Here is an 18,075-nt window from a genome sequence, read left to right on the forward strand (position 1 = left end):
AAAACTTCTCAAGCTTAATGCCGTGGCCGTGGCCGTGAACCCACGGAAGTGGGGCCTTTTGAAGACGCGGTTTTCAGGTAAGGTGTGGCCCAGGTTGATCCTACTATTGCGGTTTAATAGGGAGAAAGCCACGGGGAGATGCTGGGAGCCAGACGCCAGCGTGACCAGGAGAGAGAGGAGAGGACGCCGTCCAGCCACGGGAGAGCCGAGGGCCCCAGCCCCTCCAGCCTTCCGGCCTCCGAACCCCGGAGCAGTCAGTTCCTGTGTTGAGCCAACGCGTTACGTGGCGCTTGTCGTGGCAGCCAGGAACCTGAAACGGGGGGTTCCACGTGGTGGTTAATTTTGTTCCCGTCAGCACGGCTACTTCCAGTGGAAGGGCCCACGCAGTCTGGAGCCACAAAGGAGAAGCACGTCTCTCAGTGAGAAGGCGATCTATTGCCAGAGCACAAGCAAGAACTGGGGGAATCTTTGAGAAACCAGTTCAGTGTGAGAATGGAGCTATGGTTTTTATAGGCGAAAAAAAGGAAAGGGGAGAAACACAAGTGACGCCAGGGTCTTGTGAGGAGGGTACGTGCAACTTGTCAGTCCTGCGCCGTCTCGAGCACGTTCCGCTCGTCCTTGGTTTCGGGGGCTGATGGCCACAGTGAGGACGAGGTTGTGCAGGGGCACGGCCTCCGCCGCTCCTTTCTCAGCCAGCCGCTCGAGGGTTCTCCGAGAAAAGTTAGAGTCACACTGTTCTGCCTGGTCTCGCTTTGAGACGTTGCCTTATTCCTGTAAGCAAGACTGGGAAGGTCTGGTCAGTGTCTTTCAGGGAACTACGTGCAAAGAGGAAACTTCTAAAATTAGGTGAATAGAAAACCAGCTCCACTGGTTTTTAGAATCCCAGAGCTGCTTAAGAAATGTTCATGAGCACATTTTCCAGCTCTCACTTTCCTCCTGAGCTTTCAGACATCTGTCAGATCATGAACATGTGCTTTTCCTATAATAGAAAAATAAGGACTTGACAAACACACTAAGGATGCGTGAGAAGGGACGGGCCCTGCCCGGGGAACTGGGCGGCGCTTCGAGAGGCTGAAGGAAGAGAGGAGGCTGAACTTAGCCTCTGACATTCACAGCAGCCTGTGCACACTCACGCCCTTCAAAGTACCGGGAAGTCAGAATCGGTCCTGAGAAAGGAAGAAAAACAAGAGGGCGTTTTACTACTTTTTAAAATTTTTAATTATTTTAAAGATTTATTTATTTACTTTTTATTTATTTCTCCCTCCCCCCCAGGTGTCTGCTTTCTGTGTCCATTTGCTGTGTGTTCTGTGTCCACTCGTATTCTTGTCAGCGGCACTGGGAATCTGTGTCTCTTTTTGTTGCGTCATCTTGCTATGTCAGCTCTCCGTGTGTGCGGCGCCATTCCTGGGCAGGCTGCACAATTTTCGTGGGGCTGCTCTCCTTATGGGGCGCACTCCTTGCGTGTGGGGCGTGGGGGACACCCCTGCGTGGCGCGGCACTCCTTGCGCGCATCAGCACTGCGCGTGGGCCAGCTCCACACGGGTCAGGAGGCCTGGGGTTTACCACAGGGGTCCGTCCCCTGTTGTAGACGGACGCTCTAGCCATTGAGCCAAATCCACTTCCCCAAGAGGGTGTTTCCCAAGCTCCGTGCTCTGGTGGCAGGTGCTGCATTGTGACTTCCTGCAGCGCTTGCATCATCAAGAGTCAGTGATGTCACCATGGGCAGGAGGCTCAAACGCCCCCGAGGGGGCCACGGGGTCAGCTTTGTGATTCCACAAGGCCCGCAGGCACGCAGCTCGGGGAGCACCTCCTCTCCAGGGCACCCCGCGGGCTCTCTCCAGCCCTAACCCAAGGTAAAAGGGGCCGCGTGGGAGTCCGGATGCCCCAGGCTTGGCCTTGGACGCCCCCTGGACAGGACGGGAGGCGCGTTGCCCCCCACCCGTCCTTGGCTCTGCTCAGCAGCAGGAAGCGCGGTCATGCTGAGGGCCGGGAGGGGGCCTGGGCCCGGCGCGGCCTCCCTGGTGCGGCCTCCCTGGCGCGGTCGTGGGGTCCCCAGCTTTCCCGTCGCGGGGCAGGCATGTGCGGCCTCTTCTCCTTTCTCCTCCGGCTCCGGCTGCTCCCGGTGGCTTCTCTGGGTCCAGTGTCCTGTGCTCGGAAGGACGTCAGCCCTAGTGGACCAAGGCCCACACTCATTCAGTGTGGGCCTCTGAACAAACAAAATCCACTGGTCCAGCTGACAAACGGGTCACCCCACAGGCCAGGGCCGGGGGGGCCGGGCCTCGCTCAGCGGCAGAGCCTGAGTCAGCGCCCGGGGGGCTCTGAAGGCGCTTCACGCGCGCGTCCCCGACTCCAGCCGCCTTCGCCCTAAGGCTGAACCTTCTGGAAGCAGGCTCTCGGGCTTTTGGGAAGTGACAAGGACGTCGTGGCTTACTTTTAAAACTCTACTGTTTCTCCTTCTTCCTGCAGGAGAGAATGCATTATAAAAGAAGGAAGCTGGTGCTGATTTCACTTGTTTTATCAGTGATGTTGGTGGGGCGTTATTTCAGGTAAATGCGATCTATTGGTAAACCTTCAGGGTTCGGAGGATGAGCCAAACCGCTGGGTCCTGCTGAGAGACGCTCGTAATGATTTCTAAGCCGGTCTGAAGTTATCTTCTATTTGGGGGACACAGCAAAGTATCCATATTTCAATTTTTCAGTTTTAAATATCAGATGAGTGTTTTTGAGTACACTCTTGGTACCAGGCCCTGCTCTAGGTACTAGGGAAACAGCAATAACCCAAAGAAAACCCTGCCGTCACGGAGCTTGCCTTCTAGGTGGCGAAGAGATGCAATAAACAAACATAAAATATATTATCAGGGATATTATACTTTATTTAATAAATACCATAAAGAGAAAACAAAAATAAAGAGTGCTGGCTGGCTCTTTGAGATAAATTGTAAACTGTCTCAAAGTTCCATCTCTGTGGCTAATGTAAACTCTCCTAAAAACCTACTTTAGAAACATAGTGTACTGGGGGCAAATTTGTTAGCCTGCTAAAATTCCCTCATACAGAAAAATACTAATTCTTACCTCCTCCATGCCCCCTCCACACACAGACTCCTTTTTAAGTGATGCAATGTTTCCAAATGTTACTTAAAATTCAGGTGTATTGTGAGAGATACTGTCTTCAAAAATTAACCCTTGGCAGACATATATCTGATATAAGACTTGTATCCAAAATATAAAAAGAAATCTTGGGAAGCAGACTTGGCCCAGTGGATAGGGCGTCCGTTTACCACATGGGAGGTCCGCGGTTCAAACCCTGGGCCTCCTTGACCTATGTGGAGCTGGCCCATGTACAGTGCTCATGTGCGCAAGGAGTGCCGTGCCACACAGGGGTGTCCCCCGTGTAGGGGAGCCCCACGCGCAAGGAGTGCGTCCCGTAAGGAGAGCCGCCCAGCACGAAGGAAAGTGCAGCCTGCCCAGGAATGGCGCCGCACACATGGAGAGCTGACACAGCAAGATGACGCAGCAAAGAGAAACACAGATTCCCGTGCCACTGACAACAACAGAAGCAGACAAGGCAGAACACACAGCAAATAGACACAGAGAACAGACAACTGGGGTGGGGGGGGCGACGACAGAAATAAATAAATAAATAAATCTTAAAAAAAAAAAAGAAATCTTGAAATTCAATGAAAAAAATCGAAGAACTCAATTTTACAAATGGGCAAAAGAGCGGGACATCTCACCAAAGAAGATGTATAGACAGCAAAGAAGTACATAAAAAGATACTCAACATGATTTGCCATTAGGTGACTGCAAATTAAGTAAGATACGGCTACACATCCATTAAAATGGCTAAAATCTGATAATACCACAGGATGACGGGGGTGCAGAGAAAGGCGAACTCTCACTGATGGTGAGAATGCAAAATGTACAGCAGTTGTGGGAGATAGTCCAGAAGTTTCTTACAAACTTAGTCTTACCATATGATACAACTGTTGTGCTCCTGGGTATTAACCATAAGAAATCTTTTTTTAAAAAATTTTCTTCTAATTTGCTATTCACTAACTTTTTAACAAAAAGATTAATCAATTAATTAATTAATTAATTAATTAATTTCTCTCCCCTCCCCCCCATCCCGATTGTCTGTTCTCTGTGTCTATTTGCTGTGTCTTCTTTGTCCGCTTCTGTTGTCAGCGGCACAGGAATCTGTGTTTCTTTTTGTTGCATCATCTTGTTGTGTCAGCTCTCTGTGTGTGCAGCACATTCCTGGGCAGGCTGCACTTTTCTTTCCTGCTGGGCGGCTCTCCTTATGGGGCACACTCCTTGCGCGTGGGGCTCCCCTACACGGGGGACACCCCTGTGTGGCAGGGCACTCCTTGCGCGCATCAGCCCTGCGCATGGCCAGCTCCACACGGGTCAAGGAGGCCCGGGGTTTGAACCGTGGACCTCCCATGTGGTAGACAGATGCCCTAACCACTGGGCCAAGTCTGCTGCCAATAAGAAATCTTACGTCTACACAAAAGCCTGCACGTAATTGCTAGAAGATGGTGGTGCAGGAAACCCTGGGAACTGGCTCTTATAGAAGTCAAGGTTCTCCTGGAAACAGAACTGACAGGTGATAGCTGTGAACACTGAGGTTTTATGAAATTGTCTCGTGCGACCATGGGGACGCACACGTCCGAATTCCATAGGGGAGGCCGCAAGTCAGGGACTCGGATAAAAGTCCTTGACGAGTTCCCAGGAGACACTGCCTGTCTGAAGTAGAGATGGGAATTCCCTCTGGATGCTGAAATCACTTCTTTTTAGGCCTTCAACTGCTTGGATGAGATATCACTCATTGCTGGCAGCAGTCTCCTTAGTTAATTGTAGATATAACCATTTATCTATGCAATTACCTCGCTGACGATTAAAGTCCATGAAACGCCTTGTATTACAATTAAACCAGTGCTTGCCTGACCAGAGAATTGAGCACCATTACCTGGCCGAGTTGACCCATTGGCCTGTGCGGTGAAAGCAGTGCTCAGAGGGAAATTTATAGCTCTAATGCCTACATTAAAAAAGATGAGGGGAGCAGATGTGGCTCAGGCAGTTGGGCACCTGCCTCACACGGGGAGGTCCTGGGTTTGGTTCCTTGTGCCTCCTAAAGGAGACAAACAATGAGCAGACATTGAGAAAAAATAATGAAAAAAAAAAAAAGAGCAGACAACAAGAAAAAAACTACGACAAGCCAAGCAAGACAACGAGCAGACAGTGAGCAAAAACAACAGGAGCAGGGAGTGGATGTGGCTCAAGCAGCTGGGTGCTTGCCTCCCACGTGGGAGGTCCTGGGTTTGGTTTCCGGTGCCTCCTAAAGAGGAAACAAGCACACAACGAGAAAACAACAAGCACACAACGAGAAAACAACAAGCACACAATGAGAAAACAACAAGCAAAAACAATGAGCAGACAGAGCCATCTGAGGGGAGGGAAGGTGAAAGATCACAAATCAGTAACGTAACAAGATCAGCAAACAAAAATCACTAGTGTTTCTATATCCTAGTAATGAGCAATCTGAGGAGGAAATCAAGAAAAAAGTTCCATTTACAATAGCAACTAAAAGAATCAAATATCTAGGAATAAATTTAGCCACGGAAGTAAAGACCCTGCACATAGAAAACTACAAACAATACTGACAGAAATGAAAGAAAACTAAAATAAATGGAGGGACGTCCGGTGCTCATGGATTGAAAGACTTGAAAGAGTTCTACAAATTCAATGTAATAGGCCAACAAATATCTAGTAGCCTTTTTTTCCGCATAAATGTAAAAACGAATCCACAAATTGAAGAGGCCACAAATAGCCAAAACAATCTAGAAGAGGGAGAAGAAAGCTATAGGACTCATACTTACTGACTTTGAAACTGAGTACAAACTACAGTAATTAACACAGTGTGCTATGGGAATAAGGATAGAGATAAAGACTAACGGAGTAAAGTTTTTATGGCCAATTGATTTTCAACAAGGGAGCCAAGGCCGTTCGTTGGGGAAATAATAGTTTCTTCAAAAAGTCATGAGATGAGAGGTGGAGGCGTCTTTGGGACATGGAGCTGCCCTGGATGGTGCTTCAGAGGTAATCACCGGACATTGTAAATCCTCACAGGGCCTACTTGATGGAATAGAGGAGAGTATGGGCCATGATGTGAACCAATGTATATGAGGTGCAGAGGTGCCCAAAGATGTACTTGCCAAATCCAATGGATGTGTCATGATGATGGGAACGAGTGTTGTTGGGGGGGGAGAGGGGGGGGTGGGGGGGTGGGGTTGAATGGGACCTCACATATATATTTTTAATGTAATATTATTACAAAGTCAATAAAAAAAAAAAAGAGAAAAAAAAAAAAAAGAAAAAAAAAAAAAGTCCTGCTGGGACAACCGGGTACACACACGCAAAGAACAAAGGTCAACTCTGATCTCTCAATATATACAAAAATTAATTAAAAATGGATCAGTGATCTAAACTTCTCTCATAAAAATATATATTAAAAAAGGATCAGTGATCTAAATGTAATAGCAAATACTATAAGGCACTTACGAGAAAACATAGCAAAATATCTTCAGGACCTTGTAGTAGGCAATGGAGATTTAGATTTTACTCCAAAAGCACAAGTGACAAAAGGAATTATATTTATAATGGATATCATTAAAATAAAAAGCTTTTGTGCACCAAAGGACATTATTAAGAAAGTTGAGACAATCTACAAAGCGGGAAAAATATTTGGCAGCCATATATGTGATAAAGGTATAATATCCAGAATATATAAAGATACTCCTACCACTCACATTACAGAGGCAAAACAACCCAACTTAAAATGGGCCAAGGACATGAATAGATATTTCTTCAAAGAAGATATTATAATGACCAATAAATGTATGGAAAGATGCTCAGCATCGCTTAAAATTATATGATACTACGTTACATCCGTTAAGCTGGTTATTGTTTTAAAAATACTGGAAATAACGAGTGTAGGTAAGGTTGTGGAGAAATGGGGACCCTTGAACATTGTTGGTGGGATGTAAAATGTGCAGCCCCTGAGGCAAACAGTTTGGTGGTTCCTCAGAAAGTTAGATGCGGAACTACAGCATGACCTGGCAATCCACTCCTAGGTGTGTACCCCAAAGAATAGAAAGCAGGGGCTCAGACAGGTATTTGTCCATCAGTGTTCACTGCAGCCTTATTCTCCAGAGCCCAAAGGTAGAAATAACCCACGTCTCCATCAAAAAACGAATAGGTGAACCAAATGTGCTATAGCCACACAATGAATATGATGCAGCTGTAAGAAGAAATGAAGTTGATTGTTCTGTAAATCCACAGCTTCTCTAATAGACAAAACAAAATAAAAACAAAAACAAAGCAAAAGAAATGAAGTCCTGGTGTGTACTATACCATGGATGAGCCTTGATGACATCATGTTGAGTGAAAGAAGCCAGACACAGAAGGACAATTATTTTATTGTTTTTCCTATATGAAATACTTAGAATAAACAAATCCATAGAGACAGAGAGCAGAAGAGTGGTTACCAGGAGTGGTGGGAGGGGTATATTGGGAGTTATTGCTAACTGCATATGAGTTTTGGTTTGGGATGATAAAGATAGTCTGGGAATAGATAGTGTTTAAAGTTACATAGTATTGCCAATGTAATTAGTCAGACAATTGTCCACTTAAGCTGGTTACAATGATTTTGATGTTATGTATATTTTACCAGAGTTAAAAAAATTAAAAACCTTCATGCAAATGTTGATAGCAGCTTTATTTACAATCACAAAAAACTGGAAGCAACAAGATGTTCTTCAAAGGTGACTGGATAAAGACTGTGATATATCTGTACAGTGGAATATTATTCAGTGATTTAAAAAATAAAGACAAAAAAAAATTCAAGCCTTAAAAAAGACATGGATGGATCTTAAATGCATGTTGCTAAGTGAAAGAAGCCAATGTGAAAAGGCTGTACATGGCATGACTCCAATTATATGACGTTCTGAAAAAGGCAAAACTCTAGAGATGATTGTAGAGCTTGGTGGTTGTCAGGGATTTGGCAGGGGGCAGAGAGGTGATGAGGGGGAGCACAGGACAGTTTTTAGGGTTGTGAAACGAGTCTGTATGATACTGTCATTGTGGATTCATGACACCATGCATTCATCAAAGCCAGCTGAACCCTACAGGAAGAGGGTGAAGCTTCATGTATGGAAACTTTTAAGGAGTCATTTAGGGTGTTGGGGAAGCTCAGGATGGAAGGTAGAATGTGGTGACAAAACACTCTAACTGCATCACAAAAGTGATGCACAAACCTCACTGAGGCTTCTGGGAAGGTGGCAGGGTTCAGCTCTCAAAAACAACAATGGAGGAAGGGCTGAAATCCTCAATTCCGGCTTTAGGACCTCCAAAGAATTGGATGAGGACAATCTCCTATGTTGACTGTAGATGCAAACAGCCATAGATGCAATCAACTGACTGTAGATGCAAAGCCATCTATGAAATACCCTCACAGTAATGATCAGGCCAGAGCTTGCTCGACCAAACCACTGGACACCATAGGCCAGCCAAGGTGACACACAAACTTGACCTCACAAATGGATTACCTGTAATAATATTTCTCTTTGTACCTAGGAATCAAAAAGAAAGAGAACTTCAGCATTCAAAATGGTTTGATCCTAGGTAAGAACAAATATTCCTGCTCTTTCTCTTACACACAAAATAAATTGGAAGTAGTAGGTTTTGTTTTGTTTTGTTTTTATTTCCATCACCAAATTGTAGCTGAACTGGGAGGTTTCCAGAAGTTGAGTTTTTAATTTTTAAATACAAACCTAGGGTCTATTTGTCAAGAATTGGACAATTAGGTGTGCAGATGAGAAAGCTTGCACACTCTACCTGGTTTGTTTGGCCAAAGAAGGAATCTCTTTGGAGCAGCTTTAAAATATCACTCATGCCCATGCCCCCCAATTTTGTCATCAACACTTGGGGACCCTCCTCCTCCTCCTCTGTCCTGGCTCCTAGAAGTCTCTTTTAGGCTGTGTGCTATGACTTACTTAACCAGGTCTCTACTGGCCTGGGGTTGATTCCAGTTTCAGGAGTATTGCGAGTCATGCTTCAGTAACTATCAGTGTCCACTTTTGTCCTCTGTGATGTGAGAGGAATCCTTAAACTGGAGTCATTAGGTCAAAGGACATAGACATTTGATGTTTTCATTTAGGTTTCTAATTTGCCTTTAAAAATTGTACATTTTATTTCCTTACCTCCAGTGGAGAAACTAAAGTATTATCATATCTGTTATTCTTGGCAAACCTCTTAATTTAAATATCTCGATTCAATTTGCTTTTATGCAATTGTTGAGCTTAAGCATCTTTTTATATATTTGCTGTTCACTTGCATTTCATCTTCTGTAAATTCCTTTTTTCTTGTGTCTAGTTTTTAATGGACCTCAGGTGTATAGAATTATACTAATTATCCATGGATCATAAACACAGTCATCATTGGTTCAGTAAATCCTACTTATACATTTGTTTTTTGCTTTCTTGTTTATTTAAAACATTTTTAAATTAAAGAAGTTGTAGGTTTGCAGAAAAACCATGCAGAATATACAGAGTTCCCATATACCCCTGTAGAAGTTTGATATTATATATGAATTCCAAAAAGAGATATTGGATTATGTTTGTAAACTGGTCCGTCCCTCTGGGCATATTAGATTATATTGGATTCAGAGGTTTCACTTTTAGTTGATTAAATAGTGATTGAGGCTTTGATTGTGCACATCAGTGGGATGCTGAGCACCTGTCCCCTTGGTGGGTGGGGACCCACAGAGAAACTGCACTGCAGGGAAGGAGTTTGGAGGTTTGAGCTGGAGCCTGGGAATTAAACACATGGGAGAATGCAGAGCAGCTGAACCTGGAGAGAATCGAGCCCTGGGGAGAGAGACAGAGCTTTTTGCTTGATGATCTACAGCTGGCCTTGTGGAGAGAGCAGAGCAGCTGAGCCTGGAGAGAGGCAAGCCCTGGGAAGAGAGGAGCCCAGGAAGCCTGAGCCCTTGCAGATGTCGGCAGCCATCTGCCCCAGCATGTGGCAACAGACTTTGGTGAGGGAAGTACTTACACTTTATGGCCTGGTAACTGTAAGCTCCTACCCCAAATAAATACCTTTTATAAAGGCCAACTAATTTCTGGTGTTTTGCCTCAGCACCCCTTTGGCTGACTAAGACAACCCTTCCCCCCCATACACCAATTTTCCCTATTATTAACTTTTTGCATTAGTGTTGTGCCTTTATTACAAATGATGATACACTATTGATAAAATCATACTATTAACCATAGCCCATGGTTTACATTACATAGTTTACATGTTTGTATGGTAACAGTTCTACGTTGGTTTTCTTTTTTTTAGTTTTTATTCTAGTAACATATAGTCTAAATATGCACCTTGAATTTAACAACATTCAAATATATAATTCAGCGACATTAATTATATTCACAATGTTGTGCAACCATCACCAACATCCATTACCCAAAATTTTCCAACACCCCAAACAAATTCTATACCAATTATGGGCACAGATAGATAGATAGGATGGTGCTACATAACACATCACCCCAAAACCTAGTGACTTAAAGCAACATCCTTTACTTAGCTTGCCATCTGTGATGGTTAAGTTCACGTGTCCACACGGCCAGGTTTTGGTGTCTGGTCAAGCAAGTACTGGTCTGATTATTACTGTGAAGCTATTTTGTGGACTTAAATAATCATTTAGTTCATTACATCTATGGCTGGTTACATCGATATTCAACTGAGGAGATCGCCTTCAGCAGTGAGTCAAGTCTCATCCCATCAGTCGAAGGGCTTAAAAGAAGTGATGATTTCAGCAATCAGAAGGGAGAATTTCTATCTCTACTTCAGACAGTTCTCCTGGAAAATTCATGGAAACCTTGATCAGAGTTCTCAGCTGGCAGCCTGCCTGATGGAATTTGAACTTGCCATCCCCACAGTCATGCAAGCCATAATATTTACATTATATATCTATGTATCTATTTCCCGTCAGTTCTTTTGAGAACCCTAACTAACGCAGATTTTGATACCAGGAAAGTGGGGTGATGCAACTAAAAATAGGAAAAATGTGGAAATGGCTTTGGAATGGGGTAATGGGTAGAGGCTGGAAGAACTTGAGGTGATTGATCAGAAAAGTCCCAGATGTCTTTGAAGAGAGTTTTGTTAGAAATATGAAGGTAAAGGTACTTCTGAGAGGTTAGGAGAAAATGATGAATGTGTCCCTGGAAACTGGAGGAAAGGCAATCCTTGTTTTTAAGTGGCAGAGGACTTGGCAAAATTGAGTCCTGCTGTTGGATGGAAAGTCACAGGAAGCCAGAGCTGACCATCAATGGAGCCCAGAGGAGAAGGGAGAGACCAAGAGATGCTGCCATGTGCCTCACCATGTGATGAGCTAAGGATCAAGGATCGCTGGCAGCCAGCCCCAGAGCACCACAACCTTTGGGAGGAAAGCATCACCTTGATGATGCCTTGATTTGGATTTTTCCCATTCTCAAGCCATGAGTGAATAAATTCCCATTGTGTAACCCGATCCAGTTCACAGTATTTGCTTGAGCAGCCTAGGCAGTAGGCGATTTGCACTGGGCTTGGCTGGGCAGTGCTGCTGGCACTGAGACAGACCCAGGCCCCCTGTGCGTCTTCGCTCAGCCATGTTGGCTGTGCCCACGTGTCTGGTATCTGCTGGCCATCGGCCAGGAGGATGGGGCCACTGGGCCATCATCTCCATCATCTCAAGACTCCCGGCTTGTTCTGTGCCAGCTTGGTAGTGGCCCCAGAGGACGAGCAGAGGAAGTGAGCCCCTGGGGCTGATGACACTTCTGCTGCTTTCTCTTGGCTAAAGCAAATCAAAAGCCAGTCCAGGTGTAAGGAAAGGGGAGAGAGACCCCACCTCCTGATGGGAGGGGTGGCAAAGTCACATTGCAAAGAGAAGTGGTGGGAAGCTTGGCCAAGTTTGCGGTCTACCCTATATAGAGATTAGCTACAGATACAGAAATACTGAGAAGCTGGTATGGATAGAGATGGAGATAAACAGAGGTGTAGATATGATAGAGCCAAAGGGTTCATACTGCTTCTTCCAGTAGTCACAGTCTTCTAACTTTTCTGGGTATTTTGACCTTTAGAAGTCCTTTTTTTTTTTCATGTGGTCCATACTATTGATGTTTGCCAGCCTCTGAGTCCTTCCCTGAAAGTCCTTTTCAACGTCAGGGGTATGAAAACATTCTTCTGTATTTTTTCTAATTATTTAAAAGCTTGGATATGTTTTGGTTTGTTTTTCAGTGTTTTGTCTTATTTTAGTCATTCTATCCATCTGAGACCTAACTTTGTGTTTGAGGTAGGGTTATGCCTTCCTTTTCTACCAGTTGAGAATCAATGCCCAATACCATTTATTGCGTGGTCCATCTTCTCTAGAGATTCGAAGCGCAGACATTCTTGCTAAATACATTTCCATTTGCGGACTCTGCTCAGCTGATCAGTGTATTGTTCCTGCACACACACTACCCTGCTTTAATGACTCAAAATGTGGCCCTTACCAGGTGCTCTGTAGGGGTAGCCAAGTGTGAATGCACACATTTAAGGCATGCTGTCTGATGTGCATGTGCTGAAACCATCGCTATGGTGAGACGACCCCCTCTTCCATCCCCAAAGGATCCTCGTGCCCTTCCTGCACTGGCATTTGCTCTTCCCACAGAACTGGGTGAATTTGCTAATATTTTGCTTGAGAGTTTGGGATCTGTATCCAGGAAACACAGGTCCAGGTCCCTGCTTTTGACTGAAGATGGTGAAGCACCAGCATGGGGTCACCCCATCCTCTGCAGCAGCCGTATGACAGGAATGCAGGATGGGGGGTGCCCCATTCTCTGCAGCAGCCATATCCACAGGAATGTGGGGCAGGGGTGCCCCATATCCTGCAGCTCATATCTATAGGAATGCAGGGTGGGGCGCCCCATCCTCTGCAGCTCATATCTATAGGAACACGGGGTGGGCATGCTCTCCCCTGCAGCAGCCATACCCGCAGGAATGTGGTGTGGGGGGGTACCCCATACTCTGCAGCTCATACCTATAGGAACGTGGGGTGGGGGTGCCCCACCCTCTGCAGCAGCTGTACCCAGAAGTCATATTTTCTATAAATTCTTTGAAGTGATTTAGGAGAGCTGTGTAATTATCACTGATTAATTGTCTTAAATCCTGTATCTTTTCAGGATATTTGGTTTGTTCTTTTGGCTGGGCCATCTCTTCCTGTTTCCTAGTATGGCTTGTAACTTTTTGCTGATATCTAGGCATCTGAATATATTGGCAAATTTACTCTGATGGCCAATGTCTCTCTTGCCTATTATTTTTTTTCTCATATTTTCTTTGATATTTAGTTTAACTTAGAAATTCTCAGTCTTTTAAATTCCCCAGCTTAATTTTTCAAAATTGGGCTAGGGACTCATGAGTGGGGTGCAGATTTTCTCCCAGGGGTTGGATAGAGACAGCGTGAAATTTTTGTCCTTGCAGTTTCCAGACCGGCCAGCAGATGGCACTCATCAACATACCATTCCACTGAAGTGTTTCAGTCTTGGCTTCCCCCTGTTCTTGTTTTGAATCTCCAGATGGGAGACTCGAAGTGGGCTCTGCTGGGCAAATTCACTGAGGAAAAGCACCCCGACATCCCCTCCCATGCCTCTTGAAACAGTTAGGAAGATGTCTGTTCCCATCTCAGTTGGCTGCAGTGAGCCAGGGGTTTTTACCCCAGCTTATTATCTTGGGGGTGGGGAAGGGGAGCCCTTCCCGGATGCCATGGGGGCTTGGTAACTCAGGTTTGTCATTTCAGCTTCTTTGTCTCTCTGTCCCTCACCCTCCTGGGAGTTGTGCAGCACTGTCTTGGTCTGCTGACCCCCAAAGCAGGTCCCTCGGACAGCTTTTGGCTCTTTCTCCATTGTTCTGTGAGTGCATTCAGCTCTGCCTGCTAGTTTGTCATCCTCAGCTGTTGTTTTATGTAGATTCTCTTTAGTAATAGCAAACTGGAGTAAGCACCCTCTATGCCAGTCTTAAAGAGTTGTTATCACGCTCACATGCTGGGTTTCGCATGTCACTTTTTCTCTGTCCACCAATATGGTCATAGGATTTTTCATTACTGTTTTGTTATGGTGGATTTCATTGATTGATTTTCAAATGCTGAGCCAGTTTTGTGTATTTGGGATTCCGTAAGACTAATATCTTTCTTCTTTTTGGAAAAAACTCTTTCTGCCTGGCTGCACTGATGGGCTTGAAGCATCGCGAAAGGGCATCTTCCGGGAAAAGAGGAGGGTGGGAAGAATAAAACACAAGGCGCTGTGCCTGCAGGGCTTGCTTTAGGCGGTGACCTGGGAAATGTTCAGACCAGGGCTGCTTGGGTCTACGCTGAAGTCTGTACTCCCAGGAGGTGGCCCTGGGCTCTGAGGGCAGGGCTGGGCGAGGTGGGCCGGCTGGGGCTTGCCACCTGCTCTGCCCGCATTAACTGCAAGAGACCAGGCAGCTCCTCAACCCACCTGCTCTGTGGCTTCTCAGGTGGAAAGCAGGGCTGAGTGCGGTGCTGACGGGAGGGCGCCGGGGCTGAGTGCGGTGGTAACGGGAGGGCGCCGGGGCTGAGCGCTGCGTGGAGCTGACACACAGTGCCCGCCTCTGTCCGCACCGCCAAGCTCAGCTCGTTTCGCGTGGGCCACAGCTGTGGCTCTCGGAGTCAGGGGCACCTGCTTCAGTTTGTCACTGTTTGTTCAACAGAAAACGCCCCGATGTCATAGCGGTGACAGACTGGCAGGCCCCCATCGTGTGGGAGGGGACTTACGACAGGCGGGTCCTCGAGAACTACTACAGGAGGCAGAACATCACGGTGGGCCTGGCCGTGTTTGCTGCCGGCAGGTAGGCGCTGCGGCCTTTCGGGAGGATGTGGGTGAGCCCCGGCGGACTTCCCACTCCACAGAGCAGCCCGTGCCGAGGAGCGAGGAGGCATCGTCGTGCTTCTAGCTGTGCTTTCTCCACCGTCAGCTGGGGGTGCATGCTACTGGGGGATCTTTTTGCAGATATCCATTTAGAACTCCTTTCTTTTCTCCGCAACAGCCGTTCCCAAACGCTGCGGCTCCTCCCGGGCCCCCAGCTCTCTTTCTCTAACCAACACCACCAACACCGCGCCGGTTCCCCAGCCCCAGGCCGGACTGCGCGTTTAACCCCGTGCCTTCTGGACATAGCGCTTAGTAAAACCGCCCTCTTCCTCCCGTGCATGCCCCACAGGTTTGAAGACGATTACCTGGATCTATTCCTTCACTCTGCGAACAAGCACTTCATGCCTGGCTACAAGGTCAACTTGTACGTCACAGTCGACAGCCCCGTCAGCCTCGCCGGGATGGAGCTGGACCCTGGGCGAACGTTCAAGTTCTACCCGCTGAGCCCGGACGGCCCGGCCGACCCCGACCTCGTGCGCCTGCAGAGCTTAGGCGAGCACATCGAGGCCGACATCCGGCACGACGTCCAGTTCCTCGTCAGCATGACCGCGCGCCAGGTCTTCCGGAGCGACGTCGGGGCGGAGACGCTGGGCCTGTCGGTGGCCCAGCTCCACGCGTGGTGGTACTTTAGAAACACCGAGAACGTCCCCTATGAGAGGCGGCCTCAGTCGACGGCTTGCATCCCCTTCGGACAGGGAGATTTCTACTACGACGGCGCCGTCCTGGGCGGCACGCCGGGGGAGATTTTGAAGCTCATTAATGAAATCTTAAAGGGGGTTGTTCATGACAAGAAGCAGCAGCTCAACAGCACGTACGAAAGCCACCTCAACAAGTACTTTTTCCTTAACAAGCCCACCAAGCTGTTATCCCCAGAATACAACTGGGACCTCATGCTTCGCCCCCCGCCGCAGATCAGACACGTGAAAGTAGGACAACATTCGGAAGCCAATTATGGGTGATGTCGTGGACCCACGGCCGATGACGCGAACCACAGCAATGCCTCGCAGACACGGGACATCTTGAAACTTTCTATTTTTTAGAGACAGAACAATTTACACCCTTCCAGGGGAGATTGGGTCTCCTTGCAATTTGGAATTGTCCAATTCAGCCAGTGTGGTATAAAGAATAAATGGATGATTATTTAATGTTAATGCACAGAGACTGTACAAAATGTGGAAATACTTTTGGAGGCATAAAATGAAATTTTTAATGGACAAATACACTATTAAATTTTTAATGTTTTCCAGGGAAAAAACCATAAAAGGGCAACAGTGTTATATAGAAAGGAAAAAAGAGTATTTCTCATCTCACTCCTTACATACGGGGCATGTATTTTTAATTTTATTTCTCTCCCCTTCTGCCCCCCTTTCCCCCCCTGCCCCCCGTTGTCTGCTCTGTGTGTCCATTTGCTGTGTGTTCTTCCGTGTCCGCTTGCATTCTGGTCAGCGGCACTGAGAATCTGTGTCTCTTTTTGTTGCATCATCTTGCTGTGTCAGCTTTCCGTGTGTGTGGCACCATTCCTGGGCAGGCTGCGCTTTTGTCATGCTGGGTGGCTCTCCTTGTGGGGTGCACTCCTTGCACATGGGGCTCCCCTATGTGGGGGACACCCTTGCATGGCACAGCACTCCTTGTGCACGGCAGCACTGCACGTGGGCCAGCTCACCACACGGGCCAGGAGGCCCTGGGTTTGAACCCTGGACCTCCCATGTGGTAAGTGGACGCTCTATCCGTTGAGCCACATCTGCTTCCCTGGGTCACGTTTTTAATATGTTGATTTTATTTACTCTCCTCATTTAGTCTTCAGTCAGTTCAGTGCACGATTGGACATGGATGGATTAGAATCATCCTACCCATTTTGTATCTTACTTTTATTGTTACAAAAAGGTGTTAATTTCATTAAAAAGCTATAGACATCTTATTATTTTTTTAAAAAAGTTATTTCCTGAGCAAAAAGCACTCTGCTAGGTGCAATCAGGGAGAGAAAATTGCCTAAAAAAAAACAATTGTGTCCTTAAGTGGCTCCAGTGCAGCAGGGAGATGAGATTGTTTGTAAACATTTCAGAAGTATAAGAAGTCCCAGGAGTCCATGGCTAAGGTGTTGGCACAGTCACAGCAGGGAAGACGGCTCCTGCAGGGGCTCCGTGTGCACTTGGCTGCTCGTTGTTCATGACGTAAGGATTATCCACCAGCTATGAAAACTGGAGCTTTGGGAGTCACCAGAAGATGCTGGGCTTAAGCCCCTCTATGGGGTCCTAAACCGGTTTAGTCGATGTTCCAAAAACACCAAGATCGTAAGGAACGCCGACAGCCGTTTTGTGGAGCAGGAGACAGAGGCCGGGCGGCGTTCATGGCGCACATCAGCTGCTCTTTGGTTCATGGAGAGGCCAGGAGCTGAGGTCCACGGCCCCTTCACTGACAGCCACTCTCTTTTACAATCCAGAGCATGATGAATTTCTTAAAGAATGTCTCTGTCACAGATGATCTAACCCTATTTCCTTCTTGCAGTATCTCCTTTGACTACATTAAGATGATATTTCCAGTGTCCCATTTTTCTTTCATGATCACAGAGTGGCTCTTGATTTTTAAAATAATCTATAAGCATTTCAAAGGAGCTAGTACAGATATTAAACGACCACAAATTCCACATCTATAGTTATTATAAGTTAAGGGAAGAAGAGTATGATTTAAGTACTATATTTAAAAACATCTAGTTTTTTGCAAACTTATGGATAAAGCCAGGAAACTTATTGAGAGGGTTTCTGAAATTTACCTTTACAAAAATCATAGTCTCAGCTTAAAATATTTTAAGTTCCTTGATATATTTCCGAGGAGAAAAGATAAACTAATTTTTAGACTGTGTTTAGTCAAGTATGCATTATAAAATTGTAAGAGTAACCACTAAAGCAATACACACACACATACACACACATATCCAGTGAAAGGCAAATAAGGAAAATTCCACTGGTTCCATAGAAAACAAGAAAGGCCAAAAAGAGGAGCTAAGAACGAGCATTATAAATAAGAATCCCAAAATAAGATGGTAGAAACAGGCACAG

At 46.3% G+C, this 18,075-nt stretch overlaps 1 protein-coding gene across 1 annotated transcript; it reads left to right on the forward strand.

The window, feature by feature from the left end:
* The first annotated feature begins 1,772 nt into the window (after nt 1-1,772).
* GLT6D1 (glycosyltransferase 6 domain containing 1) lies at nt 1,773-16,170 on the forward strand. The gene is made up of 5 exons (XM_058302936.1): nt 1,773-1,853; nt 2,467-2,546; nt 8,634-8,681; nt 14,802-14,939; nt 15,309-16,170. The coding sequence occupies exons 2-5, from the start codon at nt 2,473-2,475 to the stop codon at nt 15,976-15,978; spliced, it is 930 nt and encodes a 309-aa protein (XP_058158919.1). The 5' UTR covers nt 1,773-1,853; nt 2,467-2,472; the 3' UTR covers nt 15,979-16,170.
* Nucleotides 16,171-18,075: the final 1,905 nt, after the last annotated feature.

Source organism: Dasypus novemcinctus, chromosome 8, assembly GCF_030445035.2.
Source record: "Dasypus novemcinctus isolate mDasNov1 chromosome 8, mDasNov1.1.hap2, whole genome shotgun sequence".
Lineage (NCBI taxonomy): Eukaryota > Metazoa > Chordata > Mammalia > Cingulata > Dasypodidae > Dasypus > Dasypus novemcinctus.